The 26162-nt window shown below is 44.4% G+C and overlaps 1 protein-coding gene across 4 annotated transcripts in view; it reads right to left on the bottom strand.

The window, feature by feature from the left end:
* LOC126481147 (probable cytochrome P450 301a1, mitochondrial) overlaps window positions 1-26162 on the bottom strand; it is a 517008-nt gene that overhangs the window by 370600 nt on the left and 120246 nt on the right. For all 4 annotated transcript variants that reach the window (XM_050104709.1, XM_050104710.1, XM_050104707.1 and 1 more), the window contains one exon: window positions 9965-10077. In XM_050104709.1, coding sequence (XP_049960666.1) covers window positions 9965-10077 — 113 coding nt within the window. The remainder of the gene's footprint in view (window positions 1-9964; window positions 10078-26162) is intronic.

Consider the following 26162-nt stretch of genomic DNA (forward strand, 5'->3'; position numbering starts at 1 on the left):
AACTGAGAATGTGCCTCTTACGAAGAGGATGGTGTCACACGCAGGCAGAAACGTTATTGAGTTACTTTTTTATTCTTGTTTCTGTATTCGCTGGCTTTGAATTTTGACCTGTTGAATAGGTTACTGTAGCAGGTCGTGACATATCTATCATTTCAGTTTTTTTTAATGCTTGCACATTTATTCTGCTGAAGAAATGTTAAGGTGTCAGTAAACTACTGTTACGTATCTTAAGACACTGTGGTAGTGAGTTATAACTAAATTACTGAGCCGTGGAGGGGTTGCTGGTGTCGCGTTTCGAAGGTCGAGCTGTCGTGTGATGTCCCTCTGGTTTGAGGCCACTAAGATCTTCGCTCGAGGTCGTTGATGGGGACTGGGCGTGTTGTGGCGTGGAGAGTTGGGCAGTGGTAACGGAGTGAGGAGGACGGTCTGAGAGGCCCGCCCGGTGGGTAAGGGGAATACTTGTGCAAGCGTCTTGGGCACGGAGTCCGGCGAGTGGTTGCTGGGCATATTTGTAGGCCGATCTGAATCCGTGACTGGCTTTGAGTGCCGTCTTCGTGCCTAGCCTGGCCAGCCACACTCCGATGAGAGAGTTGAAGCCAGTTTCGCTGTGCTGAATTATGGGCCCCCTTTGGAACCGGAAAGCTTCAGCTTCGATTCGTAAACTTCAGGTAAGTTTTGGATTTTGTGGTATAATTGGCAATTTCTCTGAACTGAAGCTGTTGCTAAAAGAGGCCTGCCTTTTTCTGTTTTGATAATTTTACTTAACTTAAGCAGTTATTATTGAAGGCTTGGCTGTTTTCTAATTGGCAATTCTGTAAGGGGCCTTCAAAAAGAAACGAGACGGAGTCTGGAATTCGCAGACCGGTGACCAGGAGGGTAATATCTTGGCGTGGGTAACGAGGTGTGGTTACGACCAGAGTGTGGAAGTTAAGAAGAGCAAAGAGGTGTTGTTCGTTTTCTGACAGCGGAAGGAGTTGGAGGAACAGACATTCATTGACAAATGTCACAAGTGTACGGCGAACACTGCATGTCCCCTGCAAGGGTCAAGGCGAGGCACAAGCGCTTCAGGAGAGGACAGGAGTCGTTAGCCGAGGATGCACAGTGTGGAGCACCACACTGGTGACATCGCTCGGCTGACGGATGCGCTCATTACCCAGGACCTCCGACTGCCAGTGAAAGCCATAGCTGCCGTGGTCGGAGTGAGAGTCGGAAGTGCTCACACCATCATGAAGGAACGACTGCACATGCGCCAATGGGTGCCCCACAGTCTTCAACCACAATAGGAAGAATGTCGAATGGCTCACTGTCTTGCTCATCTGCAGCGCTATGCTCGGGAAGGGAATGCGTTCCTGGCACGAGTGGTGGCTGGAGGTGAGTCACGGTGTCATCCCTTCGAACCAGAATCAAAACGACAAAGTCTCCAGTGGAAGCATCCAGGGTCACCACCACAAAAAAAAAGGCCAAGGCTATCCACACAAGTGCAGGAAAGATTATGCTGACGTTCTTCTTTGACCAAGATGGCCCCCTACTGATTCACTTACTGCAGCACGGGACAACAGTGAATGCCCAGCGTTACTCGCAAACCTTGACCACCCTTCGCCAAGCGATCAAATCAAAACGACCGGGCAATCTCATCCGTGGGGTCATTCTGCTCCATGACAATGCAAAGCCTCATACGGCCAACACAGTCGCGGCGCTCCTGCAGAAATTTAAACGGGAGGTTCTCGGCCACCCTCCATACAGTCCGGACCTCTCTCCCTGTGATTACTCCATTTTCGGTCCCCTTAAAAAGGCTCTGAGGGGCAAAAGACTTACCTCGGACGACGACGTCCAGCTGTACGTGCGGAACTGGTTAACATCGGGAATTTTATGAGACAGCCATTCACTGCCATTCAGAGTGGGACAAGTGTCTCAACAATCAGGGTCAATACTTCTAACATACAGGTACTGACTTCTGTAATTATGACTCCGGCTCGTTTCTTTTTGAACGTCCCTTATACTTAACTGAAGCTGTTATCATTGAAAGCCTGCCTGTTCTCTGTTTGGTAATTTCAGTTAACTGAAACTGTTATTATCGAAGGCCTGCCTGTTTCCTTTTAATTAAATTAAAAGCTATTTCATAATTTGAGTTAGCTGAAAGTCTTATTAATCAAAACCTACCTGTTTTATTGCCCTATTATTGAGCTCTGATATCTTATTCAATCTGTATTGTAATAAGCTGAAATTGTGATTGCCAAAGGCCTACCTGTTTCATAGGTATTTATGTCAATAAGGGAGTAACAGGAAATGAGACATGATGGTACATGTGCCCTAACCTTTCGCCTTACATCCCTTTATCCATAATTGTATGTTTCAATTACAAGTACACTACCAAATAAAGCTATGTTAATTAATTAAATTGACTATTCTCAGTTACATATCGTGTATTAACTGCTTACACTGCACTAAGTGATGTAGGGGAAGTTGATACGATCAGTCTGATATAAAACACTTGTGGTCGAATCATGCAATAGTCAGGCAATGCTTATAAAACCCGCGATGAAGTGTAATAGATCTCTTTTGGGAACGAATTCCGTCGTTCTTCTGTGCCCTTTTACATTTGGCTTTTACAGCCTGTAGGTGGTCTGAGCAGGGGCAATACCGGTTCTCCACAGATGACCGAAGTTAAACGCTGTCAGGTTTGGCTGGCACTAAGACAAGTGACCAACCAGGTCAGCCAAGCGCTGTTGGTCAGCAGGATGCGCTCAGTCCTCGTGAGGCCAGTTGAGGAGCTATTTGACTGAGAAGCAGAGGCTCCAGTAAGGAAAACTGACAACAGCTGGGAGAGCGGTGTGCTGATCACATGGTCTGTGATATCCGCATCCGGTGATGCTTATGAGCTGAGGATAGTCAGGAGTCCATTACACACAGGAAGCGGCTACACGGGTAGCGGCAGTTGTGTGGAAGGGACTGGGTGGTTTTTTAGGTTAGAGGGTCTCAGGGAACTACAGAAGGGACGTCCGTCTAAAAGTGGGCAGGTAAAACACAGTAAGGTAGTTGTAGAAACGATTGGTATTGTAGTTGTAAATTGTCGCAGCTGTGTTGGGAAATAACCAGAGCTCCAAACCCTAACAGAAAGCACTGAAGCTCAAATAGTTGTAGGTACAGAGAGCTGGCTAAAGCCGGAAATAATTTCAACCGAAATTTTTTCAAACGATTAACAGTGTTCAGAAAGGATGGATTAAATACGGTTGGTGGTGAAGTACTTATTGCTGTCAGGGGCAGTTTGCCATGTAGCGAAATTGAAGTAGATAGTTCGTGTGAAACAGTATGGATAGAAGTTATACGTGGCAATCGGACTAAACTATTAAATGGATCGTTTTCCGACCCCCCGACTCAGAAGATATAGTTGCTGAACAGTTCAAAGAAATCTTGAGTCTCATTTCAAATAAGTACCCCGCTCATACAGTTCTAGTCGGTGGTGACTTTAATCTACCCTCGATATGCTGGAAAAATTATACGTTTAAAGCCGGCGGCAGGCGTAAAACGTTATCTGAAATTGTACAGAATGCTTGCTCAGAAAATTATTTTCAACAATTAGTTCATGAGCCCACACGAAGCGTAAATGGTTACGAAATCATGCTTGACCTTTTAGCAACAAATAATCCTGGACAAGTAGTGAGTATTGTGACGAATACAGGGATTAGCGATCACAAGACAGTTGGTGCTAAGCTGAATACCGTAACACCTACAACCATCAAAAACAAACGCAAATTATATCTATTTAAAAAACTGATAAAAATGCTCTTAACGCCTATTAAGAGACAGTCTTCACTCCTTCCGATCTGATCATGTAAGTGTAGAAAAGTTGTGGAATGTCATCAAAAAGATAGTATCGACAGCAGTTGAGAGATATATACCACATAAATTAATAAGTGATGGTACTGATCCCCCATGGTACACAGATCGTTGTTGCGGAAGCAACGAAAAATGCATGCCAAATTTAAAAGAACGCAAAATCCCCAAGATTGGCAAAGTTTTACAGAAGTTCCAAGTATGGCGCGTACTTCAATGCGAGATCCTTTTACTAATTTCCACAACGAAATTCTGTCTCGAAATCTGGCAAAAAACCCAAAGAGAGTCTGGTCATACATAAAGCACACCAGTGGCAAGAACCAATCAATACCTTCACTGCACGATAGCAAGGGTGAAGTCACTGACTCACTGATGACAGTGCCACTAAAGTAGAGTTATTAAATACAGTTTTCCGAAACTCCTTCACGAAAGAAGACGAAGTAAATATTCCTGAATTCCAGTCAAGAACAACTGCCAAGATGAGAAACATAGAAATAGATACCTTCGGTGTAACAAAGCAGCTTAAATCACTTAATAAAGGCAAGGCCTCTGGTCCAGATTGCACACCAGTCAGGTTTACTCAGAGTATGCTGATGAAATAGCTCCATATTTAGCAATTATATACAACCACTCGCTCACAGAAAGATCCGTACCTAAAGACTGGAAATTGCTCAAGCCACACCGATACCCAAAAAGGGAAGTAGGAGTAATTCGCCGAATTACAGGCCTATATCACTAACGGCGATTTGCAATAGGGTTTTGGAACATATACTGTATTCGAACATTATGAAGTACCTCGAAGAGAAGGATGTATTGACACATAGTCAGCACGGTTTCAGAAAATATCGTTCTTGTGAAACACAGCTAGCTCTTTATACTAATGAGGTAATAAGTGCTATCGACAGGGGATGTCAAATTGATTCCATATTTTTAGATTTCCAGAAGGCTTTCGACACCGTTCCTCACAGGCGTCTTCTAACCAATCTGCGTGCCTATGGATTATCGCCTCAGTTATGCGACTGGATTCGTGATTTCCTGTCAGAAAGCTCACAGTTCGTAGTAATACACGGAAAGTCATCGAATAAAACAGCAGTAATATCCGGCGTTCCTCAAGGAAGTGTTATAGGCCCTCTGTTGTTCCTGATCTATATTAACGACAATCTGAGTAGCCTTCTTAGATTGTTTGCAGATGATGCTATCATTTACCGCCTTATAAAGTCATCAGATGATCAAAACGAGTTGCAAAATGATTTAGGTAAGATATCTGTATGGTGCGAAAAGTGGCAAATGACACTGAATAAGGAAAAGTGTGAAGTTATTCACTTGAGTACTAAAAGAAATCGGCTAAATTTCGATTGCGCGATAGGTCACACAAATCTGGAGGTTGTAAATTCATCAAAATACTTAGGGATTACAATTACAAATAACCTAAATTGGGACGATCACGTAGATAATATTGTGGGTAGAGCAAACAAAATACTTCGATTCATTGGCAGAACACTTAGAAGGTGCAACAGGTCTACTAAAGAGACTGCTTACACCACGCTTGTCCGCCCTATTCTAGAGTATTGCTGTGCGGTGTGGGATCGGCATCAAGTGAGACTGATGGACGACATCGAAAAAGTACAAAGAAGGGCAGCTCGTTTTGTATTATGGCGAAATGTCACAGACATGATACGTGAATTGGAGTGGCAATCATTAAAACAAAGGCGTTTTTCGTTGAGACGGGATCTTCTCATGAAATTTCAATCACCAGTTTTCTCCTCCGATTGCGAAAACATTCTGTTGGCACCCACCTACATAGGGAGAAATTATCATCACTATAAAATAAGAGAAATCAGGGCTCGCACAGAAAAATTTAAGTGCTGGTTTTTCTCGCGTGCCGTTAGAGAGTGGAACGGTAGAGAGACAGCTTGAAGGTGGTTCATTGAACCCTCTGCCAGGCACTTTATTGTGGATAGCAGAGTAATCACGTAGATGTAGATTTAAATGTAGATATAGGATGACACGGCAGTCTTTCGTTACTGTTCGACTTTCAAGACCTATTCGGACGGAGTTTAATTATAGTTTTTTACAGTCTACAGCAACTGACAAATGTGTGACACGCTTTTCACTAGTAAATGTGTGAGGTGTCGTAGGTCCTTTGTTCACTTGAAATTGCTCCACCCAATAATTTGGAAACCTTGTCTGAAGACGTGTACCATAGTATTTACAACGTTAAGAACCCAGTCATGCACAGTGGTGTCCTCTCTAACGTTCTAACGACGGATGTCCTCGATTGACGGTAAACCAATAAATCGTCAAATTTTTACGGTTGGGAACAAATTACAGGAAGGTAAGGTGACTAATAAGGGACCACAAACAGGAAAAAAACAAATACGTTATTAATAATTGTTTCAGTGAATCAAGAAAATCATACAGTTGCCCATCCTACGTAGGAAGAAGTGATCATCATCATAATAAAATAAGAGAAGAGCTTATACAGAAAGATTTATGTGTTCATTTTTCCCTTGCGGTGTTAGAGAGTGAAACGGTAGAGAAACAGTCTGAAGGTGCTTTGAAGAACCCTCTGCCAGGCACTTACGGGTGAACTGCAGAGTAGTCATGTAGATGTAGATGTAGATGTTTGGCCCAATGCAGGAGGCACTCTGTGGGAAGCAGTACGTGGATGATGGGGAGGTAATTGATGTGGTGAGATGTTGGCTCTTGACGTCGACCACACAGGCCGTCCCTGTAAGGTGGCGTAAGACGGTCGCACTGAATAGGCATTATGTTAAAAAGTAGGGTTCTGTAGCCAAAAAATGATGATGATGTTTGGCTCGTGGGGCGCGCTCAACTGCGCGGTTATCAGCTCCCGTACAAATTCCCAACCTTTGCTCAGTCCAATATCACCACTTTCATGAATGATGATGAAATGATAAGGACAACACAAACACCCAGTCATCTCGAGGCAGGTGAAAATCCCTGACCTCGCGGGGAATCAAACCCGGGACCCCGGTGTAGCCAAAAGAATGGTGAATAATATGGTGTATTGGAATCCTAAATAAAACCAACTTGCTTTCAGCAAAAATTATGTTGCATTACTTACTGAATGTCCCGCGTATAGCCATTTTATAGACATACAGCTCTACTGTATGGTAACAGGTCCCAATGATTATTCAGGCATGAAGAGACGTGCGCAGGTAAGAATAGCTTGCAGAGCTGAATCAACCGAGTCTTCGGGATACATATCACAGCAGCTACGATTGTGGCTCCTTAGCGTCACATCTCACTGGTGGAGCGGGTCCTTCTCACTACGAATGGCTTGCCAAATATTCCCTCAAGCCCACAATAAAATAATATTCCCTTACATGTTACTGCCTATCACACGTTCATTGACAACACTAAGTGTGCTCGACGACTGTCATTGGAAAAACTGTTGTGTGTGTAAGTCTAAGTTTTGCCTCTCTATTCACCACTCGCCCACAACATCGTACAACAACTGCATCAATTTCGGAGCAGTTGATTCCCTGCCTATCCGCGATTTAAAACTGCGGCGTGATGGTAGCTCGAATCACAATTCTGACAGGTAAGGATAGGTCCATGTTCAACTGGTTTTCATAAAACTAGATGATGATGATGATGATGATGATGATGATGATGATATTTGGTTTGGTGGGCGCTCTACTGCGCGGTCATCAGCGCTCGTACAAAGTCCCATTTTTACACAGTCCAATTTTTTACCCAATCCAATCTAGCCATTGTCACGAGTGATGATGATGATGATGATGATGATGATGATGATGATGAAATGATGAGGACAACACAAACACCTAGTCCCCGGACTGAGCATAAAACTAGAGCAAATTAGTAATAATATACTACTCGTTAATAAGCACAGCACGCAAAAAATTTGTCGCCACCTTGAGACATCACGCTGAAGCCAGTTACCAATGATTAAATCCCCTAGAGTTACCAAACTGTGGGGGTGTTGGTTCCGATGTTTCACCTATTTTCGTAAATCGTCCAAAACTTTTCTGTGGGATTCAGAATCGGTTGATTTAGCGTTTCAGTTGAGGAGCGACAGCGTGCCCTATGAACACTTCCGCTATCATCTTGGGGAAGGGAATGTTCACAACATACTCAGTATGGAGATGTACACCAGAAAAGACGTCTCCATTTTGATCCAATGACGGCATATGCCACTTGAGTGATAGGACATGGTTCAAATGGCTCTAAGCACTATGGGACTTAACATCTGAGGTCATCAGTCCCCTAGACTTAAAGCTACTTAAATATAACTAAACTAAGGACACCACACACATCCATGCCCGAGGCAGGATTCGAACCTGCGACCGTAGCAGCAGCACTGTTCCGGACTGAAGCGCCTAGAACCGCTCGGCCACAGCAGGCGGCGATAGGACGTGTACTGACAGGCGGCGATAGGACGTGTATTGATAATAATTTCAACGTGGTCCGCCAACAGAGAGCGTGGTGGGATAGCTACCAGAGCGCCATCTGTCTCTACCGTTTAATAGGGAATGTTCACAGTCAGAAGGCTCGGTGTGGTGCAAACATGCGAAGCAAGCAGGCAACCGTGCCACGGAGATGCATTTATTCTTCCTAAAGCCTACTGAGCGAGTTTGAAAAACGTCGTATTGTGGCTTTCCGAATGGCGGGACGGTCCTTTCGGAGAACTGCCACACAAGTTGGATGCGCTGCGTCAGTTGTGCAACGATGCTGGTACCAGTGTCACGTGAATGTTTTCACAGCTGTAGAAAAGGTTCTGGATGTCCATGCAGCACAGACACCGCCAGGATCGTAGTATTGGAAGATCAGTAGTGGCAAATTGTACAGCTACCACAGCACAGATAAGAGAGCTTGTGAGCACAGGCGTGTCAACGCGAACCGTTCTGAACCAGTTATTAGCTGAGGGACTATGGGCATACACACCTCTAGCCCGCCTTTCACACACGCCATAGCATTGACGCGCACGGCTTGACTGTTGCCGTTAGAGGATCACTTGGAAGACGGGGTGGCGCACTGGTGTCTTCAACGGAAGCAAGCAAGTGATGGTCGTTTGCATGTACGACGTAGATCTGGTGAGTGCTGTGTCATAGAGTGCATTCGTCCAACACACACCGGCCCCCACCCCACGCCTTATGATCGGGGTTGCAATACTTGCCGTTCTTGCAACAGGATAATGCTCGCCCATGCTCTGTCTTTGAAACTCAAAGTACTCTGCAAGCCGTGAAGCAACTTCCCTGGCCAGCACGATCTCCGTACTTGTCTGCAGCCGTGGAAGTGTGGCATATGACGGAAAGATAAGTAACTCGGTGACTCGTCAACCAACCAATCTTACAACGTGAAAGTTTGAGCAGGTGCGGCGTAAAGTATTCCAGGCCGGTATCGCCATATGTACGATCGACTGGATACCAGAGTCAGCGCCTGCATTGCCTCCTCCAACCAGCTACTATTCAGTTTCGGTGTTGTTTGGCGTATTGAAGACGTGCTACTGTGATCAACGACCTCGAGCGAGGTACCCAACTGCAAAGTTACATTAGATCCAGTTCTCTTCACAGTGTTTGCTCAGATGTTGGTTGGAATGGACTTGCATTCATTGCCGACGGCAATTCTTGTCAGGTGTGAAACAGATTCCCATTAACAAGGTGTGCCACTCGCCCCTGGTCCCTGTCGTCTACGATCTTTTCACCGTTCTTACTCCGAGTTAAATTGGTGCGAATGGCGCACCATATCTTGTAGACACGTTGAACTATCCGCGTTGACAAACTAACTTCATTCACTGTGTAGTCACGGGCACTTCCGAACAAAACCGCACTGTTTCTTTCATTCTGTTACGTCTCCAAAGTCGACCCGGCTTACAGCTCTGATTCCACACATCTAATTGGCACATAAACACCACTTCACTGCTGTGACGTGCTTCGGAAATGGGCAGTCACACGAAAGCCTGACAGGTCTTCGCAATATACAATGCTACAAAGTGACCAGTATGCTCTTTTAACGGGTTAGTGAGTTGACTAATATTTTGGCCGATATGCTTAATTAGCTGTAGAAATACATATACAGGTATATGAACATGGATGCTTCAGAAGTCACAACTAGTTACAAATTGCTCGCCGTGGTAACTCACGTGAAGGCAACTCCCTGTATGTCCCCGAACAAGTCCTTGCGTGTGACCTCCCGGTAGAACTTGAGGGACTTGATGGAGTCGCGCACCGGCCGTGGGCCCTCATTCCGGTACACCTGGAACACAGCACCACATCATATATAGGCTGAGCACACTACAAATGTGGTCTGGAAGACGATCCGATTGATTAAGTTGGTGCATACGTTTGTAGCATTTTTTCACATGTTTAATAAACACAACAGATACACATAATAGAGACTATAATGATCACTAATACACTCCTGGAAATTGAAATAAGAACACCGTGAATTCATTGTCCCAGGAAGGGGAAACTTTATTGACACATTCCTGGGGTCAGATACATCACGTGATCACACTGACAGAACCACAGGCACATAGACACAGGCAACAGAGCATGCACAATGTCGGCACTAGTACAGTGTATATCCACCTTTCGCAGCAATGCAGGATGCTATTCTCCCATGGAGACGATCGTAGAGATGCTGGATGTAGTCCTGTGGAACGGCTTGCCATGCCATTTCCACCTGGCGCCTCAGTTGGACCAGCGTTCGTGCTGGACGTGCAGACCGCGTGAGACGACGCTTCATCCAGTCCCAAACATGCTCAATGGGGGACAGATCCGGAGATCTTCCTGGCCAGGGTAGTTGACTTACACCTTCTAGAGCACGTTGGGTGGCACGGGATACATGCGGACGTGCATTGTCCTGTTGGAACAGCAAGTTCCCTAGCCGGTCTAGGAATGGTAGAACGATGGGTTCGATGACGGTTTGGATGTACCGTGCACTATTCAGTGTCCCCTCGACGATCACCAGTGGTGTACGGCCAGTGTAGGAGATCGCTCCCCACACCATGATGCCGGGTGTTGGCCCTGTGTGCCTCGGTCGTATGCAGTCCTGATTGTGGCGCTCACCTGCACGGCGCCAAACATGCATACGACCATCATTGGCACCAAGGCAGAAGCGACTCTCATCGCTGAAGACGACACGTCTCCATTCGTCCCTCCATTCATGCCTGTCGCGACACCACTGGAGGCGGGCTGCACGATGTTGGGGCGTGAGCGGAAGACGGCCTAACGGTGTGCGGGACCGTAGCCCAGCTTCATGGAGACGGTTGCGAATGGTCCTCGCCGATACCCCAGGAGCAACAGTGTCCCTATTTTGCTGGGAAGTGGCGGTGCGGTCCCCTACGGCACTGCGTAGGATCCTACGGTCTTGGCGTGCGTCCGTGCGTCGCTGCGGTCCGGTCCCAGGTCGACGGGCACGTGCACCTTCCGCCGACCACTGGCGACAACATCGATGTACTGTGGAGACCTCACGCCCCACGTGTTGAGCAATTCGGCGGTACGTCCACCCGGCCTCCCGCATGCCCACTATACGCCCTCGCTCAAAGTCCGTCAACTGCACATACGGTTCACGTCCACGCTGTCGCGGCATGCTACCAGTGTTAAAGACTGCGATGGAGCTCCGTATGCCACGGCAAACTGGCTGACACTGACGGCGGCGGTGCACAAATGCTGCGCAGCTAGCGCCATTCGACGGCCAACACCGCGGTTCCTGGTGTGTCCGCTGTGCCGTGCGTGTGATCATTGCTTGTACAGCCCTCTCGCAGTGTCCGGAGCAAGTATGGTGGGTCTGACACACCGGTGTCAATGTGTTCTTTTTTCCATTTCCAGGAGTGTATATTCTCCTTCGCTACTTCGAACAGTCTTCCAACGCTGAGTTAAGTTTTTGATTCCACGGCTGTGGAAATCACGTGATTTTGGGCGTAGCAGAGTGCGGACGGGCGTTATCGAGGAGTATCATCGTTTTATGCAGTCTTCCTGATTGTTACTCTTCGACTGCGTTTCCAGGGCGTCACAGTTGTTGAAAATAAATGTCAGCAGTGATGGTTACAGCGCGGGGAAACAATTCGTGGTACACCATACCGTCACTCTTCTGCCAGATAGCCAGTCGTGGTGGTCGTGCGGTTCTAGGCGCTCCAGTCCGGAGATTCTTCTATTCCTAACGTTTCGTCCAATACTACGTTGGACATCCTCAGAGGTATGGCTGGTCCTGCTGAGTCCTGCCGACTGTCAGTCGGTCATGATAAGAAAAATCGCTATTGTCCATGAGACAAATGACAAATGATGACCAGCATGCAGAGATGCTCATATGGCCACCTGCTGATTTTTGGGATTTTCGCTTAGAGCGTGCGGTACCCTTAAAACTGATTTCTGAACCTTCCCCACAAATATCTCATGATGGTGGAATGTTACAGTTCATTAAATTTGCCAGTTCTCGAGTACACTAACGTGGATTGTCGTGGATTAATGCGTTTAAACGATATTCATTAAAATGGTTCAAATGTCTCTGAGCAATATGGGACTTAACATGTGAGGTCATCAGTCCCCTAGAATTAGAACTACTTGAACCTAACTAACCTAAGGACATCACACACATCCATGCCCGAGGCAGGATTCGAACCTGCGACCGTAGCAGCAGCGCAGTTCCGGACTGAAGCGCCTAGAACCGCTCGGCCACGACGGCCGGCGATCTTCATCCAACCCCAAAGTCTTCCCGAACGTGGATCCACTAATGTCGAAACAATCTTCCTTAAAACGAGCAAACCATTTTCTTGTCATGCTATGTCCAATGACATTGTCCCCATATCCGGAACCAGTTTCTGGGAGCCTGTTTCCCGTCTGTTGAACTCAAACAAAAGACTATTTCTCAAATGTTCCGATTTCTCTACTTGGCAGTCCATTTTCTAGTGTCCACGGCTCCGTTCACTATCTCCAGATGACAAAATGACAATATTTAAACTCATAAAGCATCAGCAAACTATAAATAAAAAATGAAAATCGATGAAAAAAACCCATACCAACGGGAATACCAACATACAAAACTAAAACGCTACGAAGCTATGCACCAACCTATTAGAACACTTCTTCGCGCCCCTTACCTAAGTTAAGCTCTTACGGTGTGTCAAAAAATGGTTAATGAAAAAATTTAAAACTTGAAATAATTAATGTTGTGTTGAAGACTGAACTCTGAATGCAACCGAACCGGCGATATGTTGTCACCTCGTAGAATCGGGTGTACTGCCGGTGGTCCGCGCCTTCCCAACACGATATTTGAACGTCGTAACTCGACGTGTTGGGAAGACGCGGACCACCGACAGTACACCCGATTCTACGAGATCATAGCTATTTGTTGTCTAGAGGGGCTAGCAGAACCCTTCACTGTCAGTTCAAGTTGCGTATAAGCTGCATCTAAATGCAGCAGCTGTAAGCCGTGCCGGCTTACTGGCACACCTCAGGTTGCCAGCCTGTCGCTCGCCATGCGACACCCGATCCATGAAGGGCCGTGGCGGATCCGGGTGGCAGCGAGAAGCCCAGTGCGAATGCGACTGGAGGTTGACGCCGAGCTGGGATGCTGATATGTGTAGAAACAACGAATCCACTCGAACGAGATTTGTGTCTGTTTCACATTGATGGTGTATGTGGCAACTGCTGAGATGAGCCGTGTAAGCTCACCTCGCTTTTATTTATTTTGCTAGTGTTAACAACTGCTGTGTTTTCAGGACCTTAACCACTTAAAAATGACTTAAAAGTCAAAATTGTAATTGGGGTTAATATAATAAGTAGCGCTGTCCATGATGGAAATTTTGTCATTTAGAATACACATTTCCCTTCTGGTTTCGATGTATTTGTCCCTCAGGATTTCGAGGATGTCTACTCACATTCACTACTTAACTGTAACTATCCCAGTCGACCAGTCGATTATGGGCTGATTAAGGTCCGCCTGGATAGCTGCGCGCGTTAGCACGCCGCTTTCGGGATTCGGGAGATGCGCCGACTCCGGATCGAATCTGCCTGAGGGATAACGATGAATACCAGACTGGATATCGTTTTCAGGCGGTTTTCTGCATCTAGGTGCCTGAATACAGGCCTGATTCCCACATCCCGCCTCAGCTGTACGGTTTGCAAACACATCTCACACTTTTGCAAGGGATAACACTAGACGGAGACAGATGGGGTACACCAGCTCCATGTCGGGGAGGAATGGGTAGCTACAAAAAGGCCATCCAGCCATGCTGCACCCACTAACATCGCCAAATCCAGGCTAACATACTGACCCCGTGCAGGAAAAATAAGATTATCGGATGATTAAAGTCTCCTTAAACGATAACAGTATGAATGGGGAATATATATAAAGTTTTTGTAGGATGTGGAGTGAGCCTGATGGTCGACAGAAATACCCAATTCTAAGTTTATGCCCTCGCTTCATATTGAGTCTTGCCTAACAAGTTTTGGACGCAGCTTCAGTTTCTATTTCATTGAGTTTGAGTTTTTTGCCTATTGTGACAAATACACCACCTACATCTCCCATTACTCTGTCCTTTCGGGGTAACAAAAGTCATAGGATGGCGATATGCACATATACAGACGGTGGTAATATCGCACTTTTTTTGTGTCATCGGTCTTCTGACTGGTTTGATGCGACCCGCCACTGAATTCCTCTCCTGTGCCAACCTCTTCATCCCAGAGTAACATTTGCAACCTACGTCCTCAATTATTTGCTGGATGTATTCCAATCTCTGTTTTCCTCTACAGTTTTTACCCTCTACAGCTCCCTCTAGTACCATGGAAGTTATTCCCTGATGTCTTAACAGATGTCCTATCATCCTGTCCCTTCTCCTTGACAGTGTTTTCCACATATTCCTTTCCTCTCCGATTATGCGCAGAACATTCTCTTCCTTCACCTAATTTTCGACATTTGTCTATAGCGCTACATCTCAAATACTTCGATTCTCTTCTGTTCCGGTTTTCCCACAGCTCATGTTTCACTACCATACAATCCTGTGATCCAAACGCTGTGGCCGAGCGGTTCTAGGCGCCTCACTCCAGAACCGCACTGCTGCTACGGTCGCAGGTTCGAATCCTGCCTCGGGCATGGATGTGTGTGATGTCCTTAGGCTAGTTAGGTTTAAGGGGAGTCGTACCGTCCAAAATGACAAAATCTGACATTTTTACTTTTATGTAAATTATGAAAATATGGATCTTTATGCTTAATTTGGTGTTGGTTTTATTGAAATATTGGAATTTTACTATTTTAAATAAATATTTGAAAATAATCATGCAATGATGTTTCCGATAATTCGCATATTGGCGTTTTCATCTGGAACTGTATAGTCTAGGAGGCTGTGGTTTCTTTTGTTTTGTAGAGAACTATCCGTTTCATAAGTTGCCTACATTGGCGGTACTTCGCAGTAAACTCTTTGAACTGTACATTTGTTTATGTTTGACAATAACAGTTATCCACTACCCGCGTTTTAGTTTCTGTGTTTCCTGTGATAGTTTCCGTCATGACTAAACCAAAAAGAGTGTTTAAAAATACGAAACAAAGGAAATAGATACTACAGAACAAATATAGCAGCAGTAAAAAGAGTGGTTACCGCCGAAGGGCGTGATAATTTGGTTGTAAATAGTGACAGTTCTTCTACTCCTCCGAGTGCTTCCAAAAAAAAAACTGCTGGGTAATGATGTAAAATGCAACGCAGCTTCAGACAGTGAAACAAACTGCAATATCATTATTAATCTCCATATACTATTTTCAGCTTTGTGTGAAACAGTGTGTTGTCGTATATGTGGAGGGGAAATTGAAATTTCTGAAAAGGTATCTCAACGCAATGGTCTGGTGTGCACTTTACAAATAATGTGTTTGAACTGTAAAAGCGAAAAGACTTTCAAGACTTCAGAAGTAAGTGCAAAGAATGGACTTTTTGACACTAATCTATTTCTATGGACTTAGATGCATAGGAAAAGGCCATTACGCTGGTAAGGTTCTTTGTGACTTGCTGAAAATCTATAGTCCCCCTACAAAATCTATCAAATACAACTCGATAGTAAGAAGTAGTGTCAAGGCGTGTTCTATGGAGTCAATGACTACAGCAGCAGAGCAGGCTGTATGAGAAAATGGTAGTTCTGACATAGCAATATCATTCGACGGATCCTGGCAAAATAGAGGTTCCCAGTCAAAGAATTCATATGCATCTATTATCAGCATCGACAGTGGGAAAGTGTTCGATGTTGATGTGTTGACCATGTACTGTCAGGGTTGTAGGCAAGCAGGCAAGAGTACTGAAAAGCAAACTAAGCATGAAATGAATTGTCAGAGAAACTATGAAGGAACTAGTGGAGGGATGGAGGTTGCTTCTGTAGTGAAAATGTTCCAACGTTCCCAGCATGACCGCGCTGTTCGCTACGTGAGTTTTCTTGGGGATGGAGACTCACGATAGTTTAAGGCAGTGGCGGAGAGTAAACCCTATGGTGATTTGTCAATTACAAAACTAGAGTGCATTAATCATGTGCAAAAGAGGATGGGCACGAGACTACGTAGACTCAAACAGCAGTTGAGAAGTACCAAGTTATATGATGGTCTAAATATAAGACGTCGATTGACTGATAAACAAATTGATCAGACTACACAATATTATGGTATGGCTATTAGAAGTAACAGAGATAATTTAGATGGTATGTAGAGAGCTGTTTGGGCAATTTATTTTCACAAGCTGTCTACAGATGCTGAACCAATACACAAGCTGTGTTCCACTGAATGGTGTAAATACTTGAAGGCAAAAGAGGAGGGTAAAGTAGACACTTTCTCGCACAAAATTACTATACCAAATGCTGTTATGCTCGCCATGATACCTATGTTACAGGATCTTGCCCAACCAGAGCTGTTGAAGAAATGCCTCAAGGGCAAAACACAAAATGCGAAAGAATCATTTAACAATGTTGTATGGTCAAGGATACCAAAAAATGTGTTTGTTGGAAGGTCAGTCTTTGAATTTGGTGTTTTGGATGCTATTCTTACTTTTAATGATGGCTATTCTGGAAGACTACAGGTTTTGGAATATCTTGGCATTCATAAAGGTTACAACACCACTAACAGTGTGATGGACTTGGGCCAACTGCGAATCATGAAGGCAGAGATTGCAACAAACAATATGTCAAAAGAAGCCAGTTCCAAAAGAAGAAGGGCAGCCCTGGGTGAGGAAGATGAAGGAGCAGATGACGACTACCAGCCAAGAGGATTCTAACATATATTTTATGTTTCAGTTGGCTGTATATTAAAATTTTTTCTTTAAACGCAATTTCCTCAACATGATATTTTTCAGTATAAAAGCCCCTCTTTCTCAGAAACTTCTGAATCTACATCAATGAATTATTTACCACATGACGTAGATAGTACAATGATGTTGTAGCTCTACTTTAGTAGTATTTACTGTAATAGTTAAAATTCAAGAAATTAAAATTGTAAAAATTTACACCAAAAAATTATATGCTTAGGGAAAAATCATAACTTTTTTCCAGTTGTTATTTTAAAGTGATTGTAGAGCAATACAGTCACAAAACATGGGAGAACATGTGATAAAAACACCACATTTATATACTCAACAGTTCCTGAGAAAACGGGGCATTTATATAGCCAATTTAACATTGTCGAGATAGGGCGGTACAACTCCCCTTAAGTAGTCCTAAGTCTAGGGGACTGATGACCTCAGCTGTTAAGCCCGATAGTCCTTAGAGCCATTTGAACCAAACGTACATTCTCAGAAATTTCTTCCTCAAATTAAGGTCTATGTTTGATACTAGTACACTTCTCTTGGCCAGGAATACCCTTTTTGCCGGCGCTAGTCTGCTTTTGATTCCTCCTTGCCCCGTCCGTCACTGTTCATTTTGCTGCCTAGATAGTAGAATTCCTTGCCTTCATCTACTTCGTGACGATCAATCTCATGTTAAATTTCTCGCTGCTCTCATTTCTGCTACTTCTCATTACTTTCGTCTTTCATCGATTTACTCTCAATCCATATTCTGTAAACATTAGATTGTTCATTCAATTCAGCATATCATGTAATTCTTCTTCACTTTCACTCAGGATAGCAATGTCGTCAGCGAATCGTATCACTGACATCCTTTCACTTTAAATTTTCATTCCGCTCCTGAGGTTTTTCTTCATTTCCATCATTGCTTCTTCGATGTACAGATTGAACAGAAGGGGGGAAAGACCACATCCCTGTCTTACACTCTTTTCAATCCGAGCGCTTCATTCTAGGTCGTCCACTCTTATTACTTCCCTCTTGGCTCTTGTACATTACATATTGCATATTACCCGTCTCTTCCTTCAGCTTCCCCCTATTTTTCTCAGAATTTCGAGCATCTTGCATCATTTACACTGTTGAACGCTTTTTTCAAGTCGACAAATCCTGTGAACGTATCTTGATTTTTCTTTAGTTTTGCTTCCAGCAACAACAGAATTGTCTCTCTGGTGTCTTTACCTTTTCTAAAGCTAAACTGATCGTCATTTAGCAAAAAATCTTTTATATTATTCTTGTCAGCAACTTGGATGCATGCATGAGCTGTTAAGCTTGTTGTGCAATAGTTCTCACACTTGTCGGCTCTTCCAGTTTTTCGCAATTGTTTGGATGACATTCTTCCGAAAGTCAAACAGCATGTCGCCAGACTCACACATTCTAAATGCCAACGTGAATAGTCGCTTTGTTGCCTGTTTTAGAAATTTTGATGGAGTTTTATCTATCCCTTCTGCTTTATTTGATCTTACGTCCTCCAATGCTCTCTTACGTTCTAATTCTAATACTGGATCCCCTATCTCTTCTAAATCGACTGTTGTTTCTTCTTCTATCACATCAGACAAATCTTCCTCCTCATAGAGACCTTCATGTACTCTTTGCATCTATCCGCATTCTCCTCTACACTTAACAGTGGAATTCCAGTTGCACTCTTAATATTATCACCCTTGCTTTTAATTCCACCGAAGGTTGCTTTGACTGTCCTATACGCTAAATCAGTCCTTCCGACAATCATTTCTTTTTCAATTCCTTCACATTTTTCGTGCAACCATTTCGTCTTAGCTTCCTTGCACTTCCTATTTATTACATTCCTCAGTGATTTGTATTTCTGTATTCCTGAATTTACCTTAATATTTTTGTACTTTCTTCTTTCATTGATCAACTGAAGTATTTCGTCTGTTAGCTGTGGCTCCTTCGCAGATACCTACTTTGTACCTATGTTTTTCTTTCCAACTTCTGTGATTGGCCTTTTTAGAGAAGTCCATTCCTCTTCAACTGCACTGCCTACTGGGCTACTCTTAATGGCTGTATCAACAGCCTTAGAGGACTTCAAGAGTATCTCGTCATTCCATAGCACTTCTGTACCCCAGTTCTTTGCGTATTGATTCTTCCTGACTAATATCTTGAACTTCAGCCAACTCTTCATCACTACTACATTGTGATCTGAGTCTGTATCTGCTCCTGGGTACGCCTCACAATCCAGTATCTGAATTCGACGTCTCTTGAACAGTATTCGCTAATACTAGCTCAAATTTATCACAGAACTCAGTTAGTCTTTCTCCTCTCATTCCTTGTCCCAAGCCCATATTCTCCTGTAACCTTTTCTTCTACTCCTTCCCGTACAACTGCATTACAGTTCCCCATGACTGTTAGTTTTCATCTGTATTACTCTTTCAGTATCTTCATACACTTTTCTTCTCTTCATCATCAGCTTCGGCATGTATGGCTGAACTGTAGCTGTCAGTGTTGATGTGCTGTCAGTTCTGATAAGAACAACCCTATCAATGAACTGTTCACAGTAACACACTCTCTGCCATACCTTCTTATTCATAATAAATCATATTCCCGTTATCTATTCCCGTTATAACATTTTCTGATGCCGTTGGTATTACCCTATACTCATCTGGTCAGAAATTCTAGTCTTCTTTCCATTTAACTTCACTGACCTGTACCATAACTAGATTGAGCCTTTGCACTTCCCTTTTCAGAATGTCTAGCTTCTCCACCACATTCAAGCTTCTGGCATTCCACGCCCCGAGTCGTAGAACGTCGCCCTTTCGTTGGTTATTTTTTTTTCTCATGGTCACCTCCTCCTTGGCGGCCCCTCCTGGAGATCCGAATGAGGGACTATTTCGGAATCTTTTGCCAATGGAGAGATCAAGTACAAGCCACGTGTCCTGTGGATACACGTTATGTGTCTTTAATGCAGTGGTTTCCATTGCCTTATGCATCCTCATGCATAATAATAATAATAATAACTACAGTCACCATAATTATTCTAAGAAGCACAATCAGAGACGACAGGATAATAAATACACATCCGGTTATGCAAACAATAACAACCATAATTAATGGACGAAATGACAGTAGAATCATCAAACTGACTGAAACTAGTATAATCGAACCTCTAACAGAAATGTGGAGAACTAAAGCGTCTGTACAGGAGAACTAAATGCGAGGTTATTATTGACCCAAGCTCTTAACAATATTTTGCAAATATGGACAAAACTGGGTCTTGTCGGGATGTCGTGGCAAGAAGGTCAATAGCGGTGACGGCCCCATGTCGGGGCGGATGGCAACCCTAGGAAGGAGCAGAGACCGATCAGTTCACTTGATACTTTATTATGACGGGAATGACGTTAGAGATCAGCTTTACTCTAATGTAAATCATTGTAATGATCAAAAAAATGGCTCTGAGCACTATGGGACGTAACATCTGAGGTCATCAGTCCCCTAGAACTTAGAACTACTTAAACCTAATTAACCTAAGGACAACACACACATCCATGAACGTGGCAGGATTCGAACCTGCGACCGTAGCGGTCGCGCGGTTCCAGACTGAAGCGCCTAGAACCGCTCGGCCACACTGGCCGGCATTTGTTCAGGAAAGGGACGCAAAAATTGACCTTTCTTCCAGGAAATGCCATTTTTTAGTTGATGGTGTTGAGGTATGTGATGATTTCCTGAAGACTGACATTTGCCGTGAGAAATTTTGCCAAGACATAAAAATAACGTTGATCGGCAAAGACACAAACTATACAAATAGGCAGCAAACAGAGTTTATTACCATTCCCTGTATTAAGGAGGACATTATTAATAAAGTAATTGAATTTGCGTATTTAAGTAATAATTAGTTGTCCGACTTAACAAAAATTTTGTTAAAGTATTTAAATGTTTTTGAAGAGAGACCCAGTATAATCTGAGGTTCTGAATGCCAACATGATATTATCCGACATAAAACCTTCTGCCGTAGTTCTTACTCCCTTCCAAGGGCAAGAAGACCTGCCATCGCCAAACAGATTCGAAAAATGCTGAGTTGGAACATAACTGAACCATCCATGAGTCCATATTGTAGGAGAAAAGGAAAATATTAGAATGGCCAGAGCCATTAATAAAATTGTACGTTTGCAGACACCCTCATATTGTTGGCCAGAACCTAAGAGATGAGGTCAAGTGAGCAGAGAGTCCATGCTACTGTACACCCAACTACTCCATCGCTCATTAAAAGTTCGCTTTAGGTACTGCAGTACGAGGTTTATAAAACAGGACGGTTCTCCACAGTGCCTAAACCGTATCCATTGCCTTTCTGGAAGAATAGAGTTGTCCAACGGCGTAGGCAATATGCAGTGCAGAAATTAGTGACAAATATCACCTATTAAGTCCTATGAGTCAGTCGCCCACAATTCCTGTTCACATACTGATACTAAAGAGAACCTAATGCCTGTTTCCAATTATCAGTCTGACGTTTTATATCTTCCATCTGGTGCTTATTATGGTAATTTATTATCTCCTTATGAGTGAATCCGATCTCGTTCACAAATAAAATGTAAGCTGTGGACTACAAATCTTTGACACTCTGTCTTAGGATTCATTGGCAGAACCGTAAACTGGCATTTGTGGCCTCGGAGCTTCCACACACTGCAGGCGATATGAATAAAGCATCTGCTCGTTAAGAACTGTCCACACGACAATGTGGTCAGTGTCTTCAGCAGCTCTAATTCCTCTCACGCTTGTTACAGGATCGTCATCTGCTCATCGCAACACTCACTCCCTGCGAACTTTGCAGGGTTCACCACAGCCCCTTGTCCTTGATGCGAATGGTTTTTTATCTGCATGTCGCTGAAACCACCTGCCAAACATTATTTTCAGATGGAATACGGCCTTGAGGGTGTCATTCGGCGTACATGACATGTACCACTCTATTTACGCCGTTAGTGGCCGAGCGGTTCTAGGCGCTTCACTCTGGACCGCGCGAGCGCTACGGTCGCAGATTCGAATCCTGCCTCGTTCATGGATGTGTGTGATGTCCTTAGGTTAGTTAGGTTTAAGTAGTTCTAAGTTCTAGGGGACTGATGACCTCAGATGTTAGGTCCAATAGTGCTCAGAGCCATTTGAACCATTTTACGCCGTTAGCCAAACCAAAACAGCAGACCAAATCTCCCATTTATGTGCTGGAGTAATACGACTACATTTAACTGTTTACTTTGTTCACACTCTATGGAATCGCCAATCTTATTTTGATGCCAGCGCAACCTCAAATTTTTATAAGTGGAGTGGCTGGCACAGGAGACAATTGTAAGTGCTACGTCTGAAAACAGCACTACAGTCGTGGGGCTAAGTACAGAGGCTGAAACAACCAATAAGAATTGAGCAATGAACGTCAACAGTGTCCTACACCACTGAGTCCTGACCTTTCTCACCACCAACATTGTGTTTCATATGTAAACAAGTATTTGTTTCAGAATAATCGTTTCCCATTGTAACCAGCACTGTCTCCTGTAAGAATACGGGACACATTTGTTTTAAAACTCCATGTATGTTCCAATCGGTGGTTTGGAAAAATGATACACACAAAGATTACAAAATGTTGGGCAAATTATCGAAGGTAGTAAGGGAAGGAGACACGTAGAGATGTACTCCACTGGCCATTAAAATTGCTACACCACGAAGATGACGTGCTACAGACACGAAATTTAACCGACAGTAAGAAGATGATGTGATATGCAAATGATTAGCTTTTCAGAGCATTCACACAAGGTTGGCGCCGGTGGCGACACCTACAACGTGCTGACATGAGGAAAGTTTCCAACCGATTTCTCATACACAAACAGCAGTTGACCGGCGTTGCCTGGTGAAACGTTGTCGTGAAGCCTCGTGTACGGAGGAGAAATGCGTACCATCACGTTTCCGACTTTGATAAAGGCCGGATTGTAGCCTATCGCGATTGCGGTTTATCGTATCGCGACATTGCTGCTCGCGTTGGTAGAGATCCAATGACTGTTAGCAGAATATGGAATCGTTGGGTTCAGGAGGGTAATACGGAACGCCGTGCTGGATCCCAACGGCCTCGTATCACTAGCAGTCGAGATGACAGGCATCTTATGCGCATGGCTGTAACGGATCTTGCAGCCACTTCTCGATCCCTGAGTCAACAGATGGGGACGTTTGCAAGACATTAACCATCTCCACGAACAGCTTGACGACGTTTGCAGCAGCATTGACTATCTGCTCGGAGACCATGGCTGCGGTTACCCTTGACGCTGCATCACAGACAGGAGCGCCTGCGATGGTGTACTCGACGACGAACCTGGGTGCACGAATGGCAAAACGTCATTTTTTCGGATGAATCCACGTTATGTTTGTAGCATCATGATGGTCGCATCCGTGTTTGGCGACATCGTGGTGAACGCACGTTGGAAGCATGTATTCGTCATCGCCATACTGGCGTATCACCCGGCGTGATGGTATGGGGTGCCATTGGTTACACGTCTCGGTCACCTCTTGTTCGCATTGACGGCACGTTGAACAGTGGACGTTACATTTCAGATGTGTTACGACCCGTGGCTCTACCCTTCATTCGATCCCTGCGAGACCCTACATTTCAGCAGAATAATGCACGACCGCATGTTGCAGGTCCTGTACGGGCCTTTCTGGATACACAAAATGTTCGACTGCTGCCCTGGCCAGCACATTCTCCAGATCTCTCACCAATTGAAAACGTCTGGTCAATGGTGGCCGAGCAACTGGCTCGTCACAATACGCCAGTCACTACTCTTGATGAACTGTGGTATTGTGTTGAAGCTGCATGGGCAGCTGTGCCTGTACACGCCATCCAAGCTCTGTTTGACTCTATGCCCAGGTGTATCAAGACCGTTATTACGGCCAGAGGTGGTTGTTCTGGGTACTGATTTCTCAGGATGTATGAACCCAAATTACGTGAAATTGTAATCACATGTCAGTTCTAGTATAATATATTTGTCCAATGAATACTCGTTTATCATCTGCATTTCTTCTTGGTGTAGCAATTTTAATGGCCAGTAGTGTAAATATTGACACAAGGAACGAAATACTATTTCAAACGAGTCGCAAGACGTCCAAGTAAACTTAAAAGTTGCAAGAAATCACGCATGAAGCGCCATTTCCTCCTGTCCCCTTGTGATGTCAGGCCACGTAGCTAAAGTATGTTACAACGATACGCTCCTTCTCTACGGCACTCCGTACGCTCTCTACCTCGACACACCTTTTTCATGTCACCACACAACTTCTCTAAGTCACCACATAGATTGAGGTAACAAAGGCCATGGAATACCTCACAGTATCTTGTCGGACCCCCTTGCGCGCGGCGTAGTGCAGCAACTCGACGTGACATGGACTCAACAGGTCGTTGGAAGTCCCCTGCAGAAACATTGAGCCACGCTGTCTCTATAGCAGTCCATAATTGCTGAAGTGTTGCCGGTGCAGGATTTTGTGCGCGAATTGACCTCTCCATTATGTCCCATAAATGTTCAATGGGGTTCATGTCGGACGATGTGGGTGGCCCAATCATTCACTCGAATTGTCCATAATGTTCTTCAAACAAATCGCGAACAATTGTGATCCATTGATACGGCACATTGTCATCCATCAAAATTCCATCGTTGTTTGGGAATATGAAATCCATGAATGGCTGCAAATGGCCTCCAAGTAGCCGAACGTAACGATTTCCAGTCATAATGTTTGGTTTGGACAGGAGGACCCAGTCCATTCCATGTAAACACATCCCACACCCATATGGAGCAACCACCAACTTGCACAGTGCTTTGTTGACAACTGGGGTCCATGGCTTCTTGTGGTCTGCGCCAAACTCGAATCCTACCACCAGCTCATACCAACTGAAATCCGGACTCATCTCACCATACGACGGTGTTTTGGTCGTCTATGGTCCAACCTATATCGTCACGAAAACCTGATGCGAGGTGCTGCAGGCGATGTCACGGTGTTAGCAAAGGCACCCGCATCTGTCGTCCGCTGCCGCATCCCATTAACGCCAGATTTTGCCCCACTGTCCTAATAGATACGTTCGTCGTACTTCCCACATTGATTTCTGCGGTTATTTCAAGCAGTGTTGCTTGTTTGTTAACATTGACAAATCTACGCAAACGCCGCTGCTCTTGGTCATTCAGAAAGGCCGTCGGCCACTGCGTTGTCCGCGGTAAGAGGTAACGCTGGAAATTTGGTATTCTCGACACACTCTTGACACTGTGTAATTCGGAATATTGAATTCCCTATTTCCGAAATGGAATGTCCCGTGCGTCTCGTTCCAACTACCATTCCGGTTCAAAGTGTGTTAATTCTAGTTGTGCGGCAACAATCACATCGGAAACTGTTTCACGTGCATCACCTTAGTACAAACGTCTGCTCCACCAATGCACTGCCCTACCTTATGTACGAGATACTATCGCCATCTGTATATGTGCATACCACTAACCCATGACTTTTGTCACCTCAGAGTGGGCGAGGTAGCACTGTGGTTAGCAAACTGTACTCGCATTCCAGAAGATGACAATTCAAACCTGCGTTTTGCCATCCGGATTTAGGTTTTCTGTGATTTCGTTAAATCGCTGCAGGAAAATGCCGGGATGGTTCTTCTGAAAGGGCAAGGCCGATTTCCTTTCTCATTCCTAAACAATCCGAGCTTATGCTCTGCCTCTAGATTAGATTAGATTAGACTAGTACCTGTTCCATAGATCATGAGTACAACACTTCGTAATGATGTAGAACGTGTCAGGTTAATAAAAGGCGTCTATACAAGATATTACATTACACAAAATATTACATGACAATTTTTTTTGGGTGGGGGATGGGTAAATCACCCACTTACTATATCCAAAAATTCATCTAATGAGTAGAACGTGTTGCCATTCAGAAGTTATTTTAATCTCCTTTTAAATGCTATATGGCTATCTGTCAGACTTTTGATGCTATTAGGTAAATGACCAAAGGCTTTTGTGGCAGCATAACTTACCCCCTTCTGACCCAAAGTTACATTTAACCTTGAGTAGTGAAG

The sequence above is a fragment of the Schistocerca serialis genome, chromosome 5, assembly GCF_023864345.2.
Source record: "Schistocerca serialis cubense isolate TAMUIC-IGC-003099 chromosome 5, iqSchSeri2.2, whole genome shotgun sequence".
In the NCBI taxonomy this organism is placed as follows: Eukaryota; Metazoa; Arthropoda; class Insecta; order Orthoptera; family Acrididae; genus Schistocerca; species Schistocerca serialis.